Source organism: Lissotriton vulgaris, chromosome 2_1 (assembly GCF_964263255.1).
Source record: "Lissotriton vulgaris chromosome 2_1, aLisVul1.2, whole genome shotgun sequence".
Classification (NCBI taxonomy): Eukaryota; Metazoa; Chordata; class Amphibia; order Caudata; family Salamandridae; genus Lissotriton; species Lissotriton vulgaris.
In genome coordinates this window covers 1810576733-1810592604 of record NC_141687.1, presented here as the reverse complement: position 1 = coordinate 1810592604, position 15872 = coordinate 1810576733, and the positions used below count along the sequence as shown (strand labels likewise).

Sequence of the window (15872 nt, the reverse complement as noted above, 5' to 3'; positions counted from 1 at the left end):
TTGCATGAGATTGGTGGCAGTTTGCATGAGATTGGTGAGGGGTTCCTTAGGGTGGTCCAATTCATGCTGCAGCCCTTAGGGTCCAGTGCCCTAATTACCAGGGGTACGATTTACTAGGGGTTTGCATGGATCCTAACGGGTTGCCAATGTTGTAACAATTGTACAGTTTAGGGAAAGAACACGGGTGCTGGGGACCTGGTTAGCAGGAACCCAGCACCATTGAGTCAAAATTGCATCAGATACGAGGCAAAGAGGGCACTTTCCTAAAAAAAAGCCCCCACAATTCCCTCGTACTTACCTCATCTGCCTTTTACTCTACTCTAAACTAAACTAATATCTCCTGTTAAGGTAATCCCTTTTACAGCAATCTTTGTTAGAATTGCCAGAAAGCCTTGCAAAAATGTATCTTGCTCCATATTGGAGGCACAGAGTGTTGCCCGGGTAATCGGTTTACCATCCACTGTTCCCCGTACAATCAAAAATGTGCCTTACCTATCAACCCCACTGCCAATTAGCTGGAACAAAAGTTTTCTTCTCACAAATATAGCCACCACATTATGTTTAGTATAGGCCGTGAGTCCCATCAAGAAATTTCGATTAGCTGCGTCCTCCATCTCCTCCACACCCCATTTATCTAAATTGTGTATTGAACTGCAAACATAACATATCAACGGTAACTGGAACAATCCTATCACCATTTGGGAGGCCGTGGAGTTTCCTGTCTGCTTTAGGCACTGCTAAATAATTGTTGCATAGTCCAGAACATCGTCCCTTTGATTTCTAAAAGTGATAAAATCTCCTCCTTCCTCCTCGATATAGTTGATAGTCCAGTTTTCTGGAAGCAAACATGTAATACACACAACATCCCTTAAGGCAGTTCCCAGTATTTCTGGGTCTTTAGACAGTTGTAAAATACAAAATTTCTTCTGTTCGACTTTCCACATCTAATATTCTGGATCCCACTGAGTTAATATCCTGACACAGTTCCACAGCTGGGCACTTAGATCTTGGTGCAGAGATTAACAGCTCATTTCATGTTCTATTATGTTATGTCATGTTATTCTATGCTATACTATGCAATGTTATGTTACGTTATGTTACATGTAATTTTATAGTGCGCTATCTCCCATGAGGGTATCCTGCCACTGTAATAGGTGTGTGAGGCTTGCATTGAGAAGGCTTATTTACAGAGACGGGGCTTCAGCTTCTTGCAGAATTCAAGAAGGGTGGAGGAGAAAGCTCTGATGTATTGTGAGAGGTCATTCCAGGCTTTAGGAGTAATGTATGACAAGGCACAACCTTTTGATCTGCATTTGTGAATGCATGGGGTGTGAGCTAGTGAGAGTCAGGCAAAACGGAGGTGCTTAAAAGGGGTGGTGGAATTGTATGCAACTGATCAAATAAGCAGGATCTGTGTTGTGAAGTGCTTTGTATGTATGGGTCAGTAGTTTCAAGTGTGCATGCGATGGTAGTGGGAGCAAGTAAAGTTCCCTTAGGTGAGTTATAATGTTGGCCAGGAATGGGATATTTAGGACCAGTTTGGCTGGTGCGCTCTGGATGGTCCGGAGTCTTTTTGTGAATTGGTTGGTTATTCCTGTGTATAGGGTGTTCCTGTAGTCCAGTCTGCTGGTGATGACGGCGTGAGTGAACCCTTTTCCTGGTGTTGTTCAATAGTCACTTGAAGATCTTGAGCATCTTCAGGATGAAAACTGAAGAATACAACTGTTAACTTGAGGGGACAGGTTTAGGTTGCTATGTATAATGATTCTGATGTTTCTAGCTTGCATGCCAGGCATGGGAGCGGGTTTGAGCTCTGTCGGCCACTAGGTGGAGTCCCATGGTCAGCTGTTCTTCCTGAAAATCACCACTTTGGTCTTGTCTGTGTTCATCTTGAGGCATCTTGTCTTCATTCAGGTGCCTACTTCGGTCATGCATGTGATAAACTTGTTCCTGGTACTGGGTGTTTTGTCTGAGAAGGACAGTATCAGTTGTTTGTTGTCTGCGTAGGTGAGGATGTTGATGATGTGAGCCTGGATAACAGCTGTCAGCGGGGTCATGTATATGTTGAAGAGGGTCGGACTGAGAGAGGACCCTGTGGGATTCTACAGATTAGTTCCTGTGCTTATGATGGCATTTCAACAGTTTGGGTTATTCCAGTGAGAAACCTGCAGATCCACCATAGGGCGCGTCCTTGAATGCATGTGTCATGGAGACGTCTAATCAGATTTGAATGGCAGATGGTGTCTCAAGGCTGCAGAGGCATCTAGAAGGATGATGGCTGAGGTTTCCGCTCTGTCAAGGATATCTGGATTTCCTCTGCTACTGCGAGGAGACAAGTTTCAGTGCTGTGATTTGGTCTAAAGCCTGATTGTGTTGCCATTGACAGGCTGTTTATTGCGAAGTGGTCAGAGGTGTCAATTAATGGCTTTCTCCAGGACCTTGTCTCTGTATTAAAGAAGGGATATTGGTCGGTAGTTGGCAAGTTTGGTTGGGTTGGCTGAGGGCTTCTTTAGTGGGCCACAATGGATATATGCTTTCAGAATTGTAGTAAGGTGGCTTTATTTTTGGAGGTTTTGAGAATAAGGATGAGGGCCTTGCTGATGGGGGTTGATCCTTTGTCGAAGTCATGATGGGGGCAAGCGTGGGACGGGACCCTGAACTGTATGGTCTTCATAATGTCTGTGGTTTCCTCTGTGCTGATAATGTCCTATCATGTTATATTGTTGACCGTGTGGTGAAGTCCTTGACAATAGCAAAGATATATTTGCTGCTGTTAGAGCTGGTATCATTGTGTTTGGATAGAGCCTTCTTCTTGGTTTCCCAGATTTGCTGGTGATACCTTCTCAGGGCGGATTTTAACGTGTCTTTTCCCACTTCCCATCTGACTTGTTCTCCACATCCGTTATAGTTGTTTGCAGTGTCCTTTGGTCATTGGCATCTTCTGTTTACCAGCTGGCTTATGTTCTTGTTTTTGCTATGTGGCTTTGTTAGCAGGATATCAGGGTGTTGGTGCTGACGGTGATCAATTTGTTGAAGTTGTCTAGGAGGCCCTTGTGCTCCAGTTGGTTCTTGTGGAGGCTGAAAGTCCAATCCACCTCAGCTAATTTGCTCCAGTGTTGGTGCATTGTCCCCATCATGGAGGTTCTTCTGAGGTCATGGATGCAGATTGTGAAACCGACTTTGGTCTGGTCGGTCCAGGTGATGGTATGGGTGTGTTGACTGTGCTATTAGTGAAGAATATGAACACAGAGTCGAGGATGTGTCCAGCAGTGTGGGTGGGATCTTAGATGAGTTGGGCTAGCCAGAGGTTTTCGAGGCTATCTAAAAGTGAGTCTGAGTTGGGGTCGTTCAGGTCTTCTAGAATGAAATTGAGGTCGCCTAAGAGGATTTATATACTAGAGTTGTTGACTGATGGAGCGACAAAGTCAATGATGTTGCTGGTGAAGTTGGCTTGGGGGCCACAGGGGTAGGTACACGAGGGTCCCGCCCACGTTATAGTTGGCCCTGATTTGTAATTTGAAGTTGAGGTGTTCCATGAAGTCGGTTCTGGGTTATACAGAAGCAGTGCAGCTGATGGTGTCTTTAAAGATAGTGGCGACTTCTCCTCGCCGGGTCCACAAAGGCCTTGACCAATGTTGGTTGCAGGCAAGTCCAGGGGGCACTGGGCCGGTGCACCTGCTTATTGCCTGGTCCGCTGTATGGCCACCATTAAATAGTTCCTTGGAGTGGGGAGGAGTGCAGGGGGGCAGTGGGTGGGGCTGAGGAGGAATGGAGCCAGCTGTAGAGTAGGAATGGAGCAGGAGGGGGGAGAAGAGAGGGTAGAAAGGGAGTTTGAAAAGGGGCACAGTGGGAGAGCACAACAGGAGAGAAACAGCGGCATAATGGGCAAAAGCAGACAAAACAGAGGCACAAAAATGGTTAAAAAGAGACAAAAAAGAGGCAAAAAAGTGAAAAAATAGCCGGTGGAAGCAGACAAAACAGTGGCACCGACTGAATGAAAAACAGGCAAAAGCAGACAAACAGAGGGACAGAGAGAATGAGATGTGTAGAACAAAAATGGCATTGAAAGGCACAGCAGAAGAAAGAGTGACAAAGGGCACACGGAGAGAGAGAAGGCAAGAAGGTGAGGGAGAGAGAGATTTATAGCAAGTGAGGTAGGTTCCTCGAGGTGCTAGAACCTGGTCCGTAAAGGCCATGACTAGTCGGAGGACTGGTCACAGGTAAGTCCAGGGGTGGTGGGGGCTGGGCCTGTGCACCTGCTTAATCCATGCATGTTATGGTATGTTATGTTAGTTGACGTTGTAGTGCACACTGTTGCTTGGAAGGACACATGGTGTTTGCTTGAACGGATTCAACCAACAGCTCACTTAGGAAATGCATATTCTTTACAGTTTGAGGTTTTCCAGGAAGCTCTGCAACCATGGCTGAGAAGGGACAGGGGGACAAAATGCAGGCTGTGCGGGGCAGAGTGTGAAGACTTTGAACATCTACTATGCACCTGCCCAAGGCTGAAAGAGGAAAGAGTAGCCCTGTTAAAAACTGCCTTCAATGAACTAAAAATCCGCACATGCAGACAAGCGGTTCTTGCTTGTTTCGACCCAGGCCTTCCCCCATTAAATGGGAAGTTGGTCAAATTCCTGAAATGTCTGGAACTGAAACTAAAAAATCTGGAAGATGGCACCAGACCGGATTAGTAGAATATTGGCCAAGACACCACACTTGGACCTCACACCTGCACCAAACTGTTTTTATCAAAGTTCTCTTGTTTTAAAAATTATATATTTTTCTTACAATCTTTTATCCGAAGGTATGAGCTATCAATGTATTCTTGTAATGGTTTTAATTAACCTAAAACAATAAAATTACTTACTTACAGTGCAAAGAAGAGGATGATCCAACGTTTAGATTCTACAGGGAATGTTCCTTAATTGGAGGGGAAATCTATCAAAGACTTGGGAGTATTTTCGTTTTGAAATCACCCTGCAGTATAAGGGTTGCAAAGTCATCCTGTGCCCTGGGCACCCCTAACTTTTTGCTGACTGGAACTGGTGGTAACTGACTCTGACTGACCCTGAGCTCTGTTTAACCAGGCCCAGGGCCAGGGCCAAGCTAAAAGGAACCCATTAGAACACAGTTAAGACACCCAACATACACTTAGGTACACTATAGTATGGTGGGGTACCCCTGTAGTTGGCATGACCTACCACCTAAGCCCCTAGTATGTAATAGGGCAGGGGATTGAAACTACCTAGAAGTCTCCAGTATCCTGGGGCATGGCAGTTTAGAGGCCAGCAGATTCTCTGCACCAGCTTGTGTGCAGTGCTGAAGCCTGGGGTCAGTTTAAAAGCTGCACTGGTGGCCAGGACAGCTTTTTAAACCTTAAATTGTGCCCATACTCGACTTTGGGGGTAGGGACCCTTAAAAACTAAAACACCTACCATGTTTTTGCATATTAGGGACCCCCAGGGCCACCCCTAGGTATCCCAGGGGTGGGGGGTCAGTTATCTATAAGGAGCACCCTTATAAAAATGAGTTTTTAGAAGCCTGGGTAAAGTGAAATTTTACATTTCACTCCCCACATTGTCTTAAAGAGGTGCTCAAATTCAGAAGAATTGGGTAAGGGTGATCTGCAATATTTCTTCAGATTCAGAACCCCTGAAGTCTCCCATAGTTGCACAGGGGGTGGGAGTCCAGTAGAAATTAGGGAAATACTTATAAAATATGGTTTTATAAGCCCTGGTGCTACAAAAGTGGCGCAAGTCATTCTCCCCATTGCAAACCCCATTGTCCATAGGTTAACATGGTAGGAAGTGATTGATTAATAAATATTGATAGGAGAGGACTAGCCGGACCATTCAAAGACTTCCCAGAATGGTGGTAGTAAATCCAACGATATTATATTGTTGAATTTCTCCTAAAGTGTACATACAATAAGTTATGAGGCTTTCTTGTTTGTAAGTCCAAATTCAGCCTTTCAGTGGTCTGCCCTGATTGGTCAGAGTTAAGTGGATTAGCCAGGCTGCTGGGAGGGCAGTGATCTGTTCTATAGGAATGCCAGGCCAGTAGGTGGCGTCGTAAACTACGCTCTTCAAAGGGAAAAGAGGAGGCCTGGGTTTTAGTCCACTATGACAGTCGTGACCCAGAGTCAGGACTAGGCTTAAGAAAGGTATTTGCAGATGGTACGGGGATGGTCCATGGAAATGAGATATCCCAGGGGGTGTGTTTAGCCAGCTCTTACCTCCTTGCTGGAAAATCAGCCATTATGGATTTGGAAGGATGATGCACTCTGGGACGAACTAATGCCACACTCCACAGGATGTGGTCATAACTATGAAGATTTGCCCTGCTTTCATTGGTCAGCAGTGACCTGGTGCTTGACCCAGAGAATTTTGAATAAGTATCTGAGAGGGGCAGAGCCCTCCAGATCTGCTGTTTGAAACTGAATGAAGCAAGAAGCGCCCTGCTGATGATTTTGCTGTGTGCAAGGAACTTTAAGGCCTGACCTATGAAGACTGCACCATCTGAAACTGCAGCCCTGTGGATTACCTTGCTGCCAAAAGACTCAAGAGTGGAAACTCCCTGCAAGCTACAGGTTAACAGAGCTCACCTGAACAGCCCCACAAACAATTCAAAGCCTGGAGTACCAGTGGATTTGTAAGGGTTTTGTTCAAGTTGATTTCGGAATTGAAGGTTCACACTTTCAAGGACCCTCTTGGAGATTCCAGAACCTTGGATTGTGTGTTGGATACTTTAGGACCGGCAAGCAGAACGCCAGGAAGGTGTTCTAACTGGACCCCGCTTGCTGAAGAAGGCGGCCCACTACAGTGGTGAGAATTCTTCAGAACAATTAATAAAGGTGTGTCCCTGACAGAGAAAACGAAATGACTTAAGGGGCACTGGTGGTTTCTAAGCACTAGAAAGTGACTAATCTTTAAAAATTCATATCTCTGGTTCCCTACAGTGGATTATTTTCGTTTTGGTGTCGTTTAAAAGATAAAAATATTACCTACTTTGTTAAATTGGTGTTGGATTTTTATTTTGTGTTGTGTCTTAATTATTTACTGAACAGGTGTTTTTAAATGCTTTACATACCTGTCTTTGAAGTTAAGCCTGTCTGCTCGCAGCCAAGCTACCAAGGGTTGAGCAAAGGAATACTTTTCTAAGACCTATGCTGCGTCCTATCATGTGTTAGTGGACTTATTGCTAGTGGCAGATCTACATTTGCCCCTACCAATAACCAACTTTCCAACAATAAGGCCTAAGTTTTTCTTGCAGAAAGAATCGACAACCTTCATTGATTAAGTCTGAGCCACCTGATGGGCCTTAGAGTCAATGTTTTGCTTCAGTGATAGACAGTGCACACATTATATTTTATTTTTAGGTTAGTTAGAATTATTTAGCTTTGTTTTGTATGACTGCATTTTCCTGATATAAAGTTAGTTTGGTTTACATATCCGTTTGGCTTGATTTCTATTTCTATTTTAGGTGCTTTCAAAAAATGCAATTTCTTCATACCTGCGCTACGTGGGGCTCTAGATGGGTATTTCTCTGGGCAGATAGTGCTTTCCGTATGTTATTCCGCTGGGTACGGCCACGCTTGTATACAGCACTGAGAGAAGACCAGTGGTGTATCACCAACAATGGCGGGCAGGCATGCATGGATGGCGTGCCATGGCCATCCTGTACAAACTACTAATATCTAATGTGTAAAGTAATGTTCCCTTGCTCTGCCTGTTTTGAGCGTTTTTTTAGCCTTTATACAAGGCTGAGATTCCGGAGGCAGACATTTTTTTAGCTTTATGATGTGTCATGGGTTTGAATACCTTAGCTATTGAGACAATGTTTTAAGATACAGGTGCTTTACTTACAGGAATTTAGCATTTGATTTCACTTTAGCTAAAAAAATGATGGTCATCTATATTTGTGGTATACATTCTGGCTCCATGTGTAGGATATCTCTTTCACTACCTGTAAGTCCACTTGTAGGATCTAATTGAGAAACCTTTTGATGGCAGTAGAAGGATGTCTAGCAGTCTAATGACACTACACAAGGGTAACCGCATCATAAGTCAGCATGGTTCAAGGTTGTTGGAGGGTCATTACTGAGGACCATCATGTCAGCAGTAGCTTTGACTATGTCTTTGCTGAATATATCAACTAGCAGACCAGTGTCTTCAGCGATACCACAAGCGGTGGGGTACCATGGATCTGGACCACCATTAGGTCCCCAGTACAGTTGAGGTCTGATGAGGAGTAGGAGCTTTTCCAAGTGTATTTGTGCTTTGGTTTGTGTGGTCTCTGGTCCAATTGAAATCACCCATTCATTGATCACACACTCAATTACAGATTGTCTGGGATCACAGCATCTGACATCTATATTTTCTGTCATGTTTCTTCTAAGGTATCTCTTTATCCACCTCCAAGCCCACGCTTCTCGTAAAGGACATAGCTATTGCTCCCAACATGGCTGTGAGCGCATTAAGATCATGGCTCGCCAGAGTGAAGGAAACACCATTGACTGTCCAGCAAACCCTTACCCAGAAGCCATCAGCAGAATGCAGGCCCCCAGGCTCACCACTGCACGACGTCTTGTAGCACCCTGCAGCCAATGTGGTGCACCACAGGTAGAGGTTTCACTCACAAAGGGTGAGATATTTGGAACTTTTGCAGCTCATGAATGGAAAGTCTATCACAAAAGTAATTTTCATATCTTGTGCATATTGATATGGGTAGTGCAATGCCAAACATTTAGATTCAGTCAAATGTTCAGCCGCCCTGTACCATTCTTCTTGAATTAGAGACAAGGCTGCCAAGGTAAACATTATCTTGTTAAGTTCGACCATCTTGTGCTGTACCTACTTTTGTGGCCCTGAGATTGACAACTTGCGACTTCGAGTTGCAGTGTCCTTCAAACCACTTTCCATGACTTCACGATGTTTAATGGGGGCATTCAGAGGCCTTTAAATCACCTAAATAAATTGATAAATAAGAAATACTGTTGTGTCACCAACATTGCCCAAACCCTGATTGCTGAAGTTGAGGTCAAATTAGAAGTCGACAGGAAGTAATAGTCAGCGAAGAGACATCATGGAGAAAAAGTTAAGAGTTATCTCCTCTGGAACTGTATTTAGGAGAGAGAGAGAAAAGATGTCTGTAAAGAGAGAGGTTGACCAAGAAGACGAAGAGAACGTGGCTGGATTGAGCATCTTTACAGGGCTTCTTTTGGTTCTCTTGTATAACCCTGACACTGTACTAAACTGTGTGGTGAGATTACGAGCGGCCATGTTACATAACACAAGAGAGTAAGCTCCGTGGCATCCACACTGTGTATCTTAAGTGGGTAAGAATATTGGCCGCTTGTCGAGAGATCTGAGCATATTACGTTGGTTCTGCCCGGATCGCTTTCATTCAGGCGTGGTGATCTCTAGTTTGAAAGTGAGTTTTGCCCACAAAAGAGATACTTTATGCAAACACGAATGTTCCTCACTCTAGCAATCACAGTGATGTAAGAGTGGGATTCTGTTTGCCAGAACTTGTCGTTCAAATGTGAACTTAAGAATTTCACTTACTTTTCTGGCCTTTGTATCAGACCCGAAAAAAGCACTTACTGCCCAACTGAATTTAGTGCGAAAGAAGAACTTGAGACAAAGTCATCCTAAGCCATGATACTGTCAGAGAAGGCATGGGCTTGGATAACACAAATCAATGCAATCCCAGATGTCCGAGAGTGATAGGGCGCTTCACTTGAAATTGGGAGTAACCTCCTGAAATTAGTGGAGGGAATAGCTATTTGCCTGTCACATGGACACTTTATGGTACAAGCTGGGACCGTTTCAGCAAGCAGCCTCCTTGAATGAATTCATGAATGAACATTTGATAGGCACAAACATTTACCCAAAGTGGGTATCTACGAGCTATAAAAAAGAAGCAAGAACATGGACTACTGCAATCTGAAGAGTCAAGTGTTAATGCCCTTGCAAAACTGCAAGTGATTAGGTTCCGGGCAAAAAGAGAATGTACCACATCTTTGGGGCAAGAATCTGCCTCCTAGGCTGCTAGGTGTAAATTGGGAAATTGAAAACATCAATCACCAGAAGAATGGAGGCATTGAGAACACACATAATGTGTAACCCTAGATGGAATAAAACATGCGCCTGTATTGTAAAAAATCTCTTTGACAGAAACATAAAATCTTGGTGTGTATACATTATTGCACAGGGAGCCAGTGCAACGTACATAGATAGGAATAAACTGGGGTTAAAAAATGTAAGTTTACTAGCACCATAGTTGCACAATTCTGAATTAACCGTAGTTGAGAGATAGCTTTCTTTGGCAACCCCAACAGAGACAATTGTCAAAATCAATGCGAGCTAGGGCAACAATTTGCACCACAGTATGAGGAGAGTGACTCAGCAACAGTGGTCGGATTTTGCTCGACATGGGAAGGTTCAAGAAACGAACTAGAGTAAATACTGTTGATATGTTTACAGGACGAGAGACCGACATCAATGAGAGAACGCCGATTCCTAGTTGAGTTGTGTGGGATAAGAGCGTACTCCGTTCCAATGGCCACCAAGAAGGGGATCAAATCAAAGAGGCTCATCTGAATACTATTAGCTCTGTTTATCCCTGTTGTGAGTCAAGGAATGGCTTTCAATCCTGGAGGCAATGCTCAGTAAATATCATTGAAGTTCACTGAGGAGGAAATGACTCTGTCAGCAAACCAGACAACATAGGCAATTTTATCGAAGCCAAACTAAGGATAACATGAGAGTGGAGTGATATCTATACTAAACAAAGTAGGGCTCAAGGACTACCGTTGTCAGTTTAGAACAGTAAGGCTTCATTGTGACTGCTTGACAAGAATTGAAAAAAAAACCTGTTGCAAATCCTCGTGTAGCAAAGTCTGTCGCATAGTTTTTTTATGTGAGACTATGAAACATGGAGCTCAAATCAAATAGAATGAGTGCTGCACTATCTCTTTGATGAAGCTGTCTGCAAACGTAGTCCGCAACAGACAACCGAGTCACAGTCATTGCCATGCCATGTAAAGGGTGGAAACCTAACTGAGTGGCATTGAGGATGTTATGTTCTCAATGACGACTGATAACTAGGAGTTAACCTGTTAATCTCTTTTTGAAGAATCCTAGTGGAGTAAGGAAGGAGCGAGATTGGGCAGTAGCTACTCGGAATTGTGGGACCATCAGTGGATGTTTTCTTAAGTAACGGATACACTATCACCAACTTTCAGGAGTCAGAGAAAGCTCTAAGTTCTAATGATGAATTACACAAAGATGGCAGCACTGGATCGACAAAGTATTTAATAAGTCAGAAAATGTGTGCAGGACATGAATCAACAGGGAAAGGAGATTTCATCAATGGGTCCAACCTGCCAAGTAGCAGAAGCATTAAAAATGAGTGAGAGTTGCAGAAGGGACAATATATCAGCAATAAACAATGCCTGAAGATAGAGTACAGGAGTCCTGATGGTCCACAGACTAATACATCGTCTGAATCATCTCATTAAAAAGGATTAAGAACCACATAGTGACTGAGATGATAAAAGTGAAGAAGCAGCCTGAGCTGGATCAAAAATGACTTTTAAATGAAAGCTGTCTTGTAGTGATCCAGAGCAGAAAAATAAGAGGCACCTTTGTCTACCCTTACCGTCCTGCATAGGTTTTTATGATGTTACTCCTTTTACACACGTCTGTTTATGGTATATCCTATATTCAACTCCCCATTTTATTTCCAGTGCCTTGCAACAACACTTAATAGTCGCTAGGTGCTCATTATATCATGTAAAAGGAGCCGAAACTGGTTTGTAGTAATGGGAGCAATTGAAAACAACCATTTGTTGATTAGAACAAGGCATAACACCTTTTACTGGATTAATCACCCTGCACTGCACTAATCCACAAATAAAAAATTGTTAAATGATAGGTTGAGGGACTTTCAGGTTTCAAGGTAGGAATTTGCAATACACAATAGCTACTCCCCATAACTTCGCATGTAGACCTGGTACAGTGGGGCATGACATGTCAGGGATCAGCATGTTTTGCGTTTAATTATAACTCAGCTACAACTCCATTTATAGCTTTTATTCTAAGGAGAATACGTGACTCATGGTTTTGTTTGCTGCTACCTATATGTTTAATATGTTTCGATTGTCATCCATTTCCAATTTACAGGTCGCTGTCTCTAGTAATCCATCAATCAACTACGTAAAGATCCAGGTGCAATCACTACGCACAGTAGATGTACAGGGCAACCTCAAATCTGCTTTTATAAAAGTGAGTACATGCTAAAACGTTGAGCATGAAACCCATCACGTAATACCGTCCAGGAACAACAGTAAGCCAACACTACCGAATCCTATAAAATCAACAACACGAAGGTTGAGGTGGGGAAGTATGTTTGTTTAGCCTATGTATATTAAGCACCCTTGCTATGTCGACATCCCTCCATATATAGATTATTGTAAGGTCTTCTCTTACTATAGAATCTTCAGTTAGTCAAGGCGGCGGTTCCTCAGTCGGGCTTCAGTACTTGTGTCGACAATGTATCGAGACTATGACATCTATTTACACAATACACTCATTCACGAAACTGACCATTGGGCTCAGAAAGCAAACAGGAGAAAAGAAAGAGTACATGAAAATATTGGTCTTCTGAAAGATAGAGCATTTCATGAACATAGTATGTTTTTTTGGTTCCAAAGGAAAAAATACCGGTCATCAAAATCCTGTGATTAGTTTTGCATTAGTTGTGGTTTGGTACCACGCCTTATTAAATCTGATTATGTGACAGGCTGCATTAAATTTGGCATCGTGCTAAACCGTTCAAGATTTGGCACGGGCCAACTGTATTACATTTCCCTGTACGCTCGGAAACCTTATTTCTTGGCCGAGTTACATGTTACATTATGTTTAGCTGAACATTAGATAGTTATCGATTTGGCTGCATATTAGGCAGCCTTCGGGATGCCCGTGGTTTAGGCTGCGCTAAAATTTGCTATGCCTTAGGCAGAATTAGATTGAGCTGTATAGTAGATTACATTGGATTTAGCTGCCTGATCCTAGCTTTGATTTGATTTTTTTGCAAACTATTTTAGATTGCAAGTTATCCGCTTGCTACATGACAGCCAGAAATTGCTCCAGACTTGATATCATTTTAGGCAGCTAAGTTTGCTCGTATTTCTGGTAACACTAGATTTACTATTTGCCATAATCTAATTCAGTTTACATTTTTTCCAACTCATTAGGTTGCGCTGTGCTTCAGAAGACTTGTTGTGTACTTGCTCTCAGCAGATTAAATGTGTGTCTCAGATGTCATTTGTTTTTGGGTGGAAGAGGCGGCTTGTAATTCGACTGGGGACGGGGTGTGAGAGGGCCATATGCGCACACATGCACTCACACTCATACATTAACATGCACATTCTTTCACACCCTTGTATTAACAAGCAGGCACCCATGCACCCACCATTCACAAGCACATACACATTCCCTTTCACGGAACGCACGCACAGATACACGTACTTTCATACATACATACATGCATCCAACATTTAAAAAGACAACGCACTGGACTGCTGAAGGTGATATTGAGTGGCAGGAGGGAAGTCTCAGTGGCTCTTGGACGATTGGGTCTAACACCTCCCATTGGCTGACCTTCTTATGGGTCAGCCAATGTGAGGAGGCGGCAGACCCTTACTCGTCACACAGTGGGAAGGTATCAGTGAGACTGCTGACCCCACCCTGTGATGAGCTTCCCTGATGGACACTATGCACTTTAGGGCTTTACACTGAAGCACCCAGATCCGAGTCTATCTGTGACACTCCCCCTTGTTATGATTGTCAGGACCTCCAAGCGCTTTGCCAGGCTGAGGAGGTCATGGCCACAGGGCTGTGAACTTCAGCTCAGCAAAGTTTAGCTCAGACAGCCAGTCGTCTGTGCATCAAGCACATGTATAGCGCCTGGCTCCCTGACCTGACCTGAACATGAAGAGTGTCTGTCAGGTTGACCTTTGCTCAACAGGAGAAACACTGTTCATGTTTGCTAAAAGGTGAGGGCAGGGGGCTACTCGCCCTTAAGGATGAACTACTACTGTTTGTTGATTTCCTGACTGATCTAGGTTAACTGTTTTTCTGATCACATTGTTTTCTTGTTTTTCACGGCCTTAGTAGATTTGTCTGTGTTTGTCCTTTATATTATTGAATAATCTATGAATAGGTTTTTTGAGTGTTCAGAAATTTTGGCGCTCAACTTCTCACGGTAAAGTATTTGGTTATCGTAGTATCAAAGTAGGTGCTTCTTGGACAGAGGAAAACCTTAACCTCTGTAAAGAGAAGAGGTACACAAACCTCCCTCTTATTCTGATTGGGCAAGGGTCCAGAGCACACTATACGTATCTAAATAATATTCTTATGTTCAAGTATTCATTCCTTCGGGATAGATCAACCAAACGTAAGTTTTCAAAAAGTTTTATTCATCAACAGTGTTCACCCCTTGGGAATCACTGTGCCTGTCACTTGAGCCTACACGTGTTTCATCACAGCATGTGGCTGTGACTCTTCAGGGCTGATCTTAATGATCGAGGCGCGTGGTCGGGGAACCGGTGATAATTCCAACCCGGTCCTTATCGGGTGGTTTATTATTTGAAAGGTTACGGCACCAGTCGGTATGTCCGGTTGCCGTCAGCAAATTGTTTGACTGCGAGGTTCACAGCGGAAAGTTTTTCATTTAACGGTATTCAGGCCGTGTTCAGCCCGTGATAAAGCCTTCTACAGCTTCGGTATCGGTCTCGATACCGAAGCTGTAGAAGGCTTTATCACGGGCTGAACACGGCCTGAATACCGTTAAATGAAAAACTTTCCGCTGTGAACCTCGCAGTCAAACAATTTGCTGACGGCAACCGGACATACCGACTGGTGCCGTAACCTTTCAAATAATAAACCACCCGATAAGGACCGGGTTGGAATTATCACCGGTTCCCCGACCACGCGCCTCGATCATTAAGATCAGCCCTGAAGAGTCACAGCCACATGCTGTGATGAAACACGTGTAGGCTCAAGTGACAGGCACAGTGATTCCCAAGGGGTGAACACTGTTGATGAATAAAACTTTTTGAAAACTTACGTTTGGTTGATCTATCCCGAAGGAATGAATACTTGAACATAAGAATATTATTTAGATACGTATAGTGTGCTCTGGACCCTTGCCCTGTCCTTTATATTATGCTCCTATATTCATTAGATTTGATTGTGACTCTAACTTCCTTCTCACCTTAAAAGCTCTTATGAGGGAGGTCTAGTGTTATTCTTCCTGATCCCCACTTGCTGTAGGATGGTTATCCTGTCATACTACTTTGATCTGTTTCTGGGCATGTTAGGTTTTCATTCTTTTCTCATTTGGTTGGGCTGTGCTTCCATCTGGATTAAGTTGACTTAATTAACTTGCTCTATTATGTTTGTTTATATTCCAATTCTTAACCTCTTAAGTGCTGCTGACGGCCAACGGTCGTCAGCAGCGCTACCTCCCCAGTGCTGCGCACGTCCATTGGACGTCCATTCAGCACTACTTCCAATGGACAGCGCAGCACTTGGGAGGGATATTTACACGCAGCTAAGGTGGTAATCAGCTTGCTTGTACTTGCACATTTGGTTGGATGTGTGCCTAGTTACAGTAGTTATGATTTTGGCTTAATCAGATTATTTAGTTTTTAAGGTTTTGATGGATTGTTTGTGGTGCTGGCCTAGTTAGGCTTCACTTGAAGATTTAGTAAGATTTGCTTAATCATACATTTCAGATGTGTCTGAATTCCTGGTCTCAGTGAGGGTTGTTGTGTTTCAGGTCTCATTAGGTCGGTTACT

At 43.5% G+C, this 15872-nt stretch overlaps 2 protein-coding genes across 3 annotated transcripts in view; both read left to right on the top strand.

The window, feature by feature from the left end:
* The window catches only part of CEMIP (cell migration inducing hyaluronidase 1), an 857787-nt gene that overhangs the window by 322540 nt on the left and 519375 nt on the right, over positions 1-15872 (top strand). The gene's annotated exons all lie outside the window — the stretch shown is intronic.
* LOC147733310 (cell surface hyaluronidase-like) overlaps positions 1-15872 on the top strand; it is a 561460-nt gene that overhangs the window by 504107 nt on the left and 41481 nt on the right. Inside the window, exons 20-21 of one of the 2 annotated variants that reach the window (XR_015308517.1) lie at positions 8402-8646; positions 12192-12293. Coding sequence is in view for 1 of the 2 variants with exons in the window: in XM_086957873.1 (XP_086813999.1) it covers positions 8402-8624; positions 12192-12293 (325 nt within the window). In the remaining variant the exon portion in view is untranslated. The remainder of the gene's footprint in view (positions 1-8401; positions 8647-12191; positions 12294-15872) is intronic. The other variant, XM_086957873.1, reaches the window with a different exon arrangement.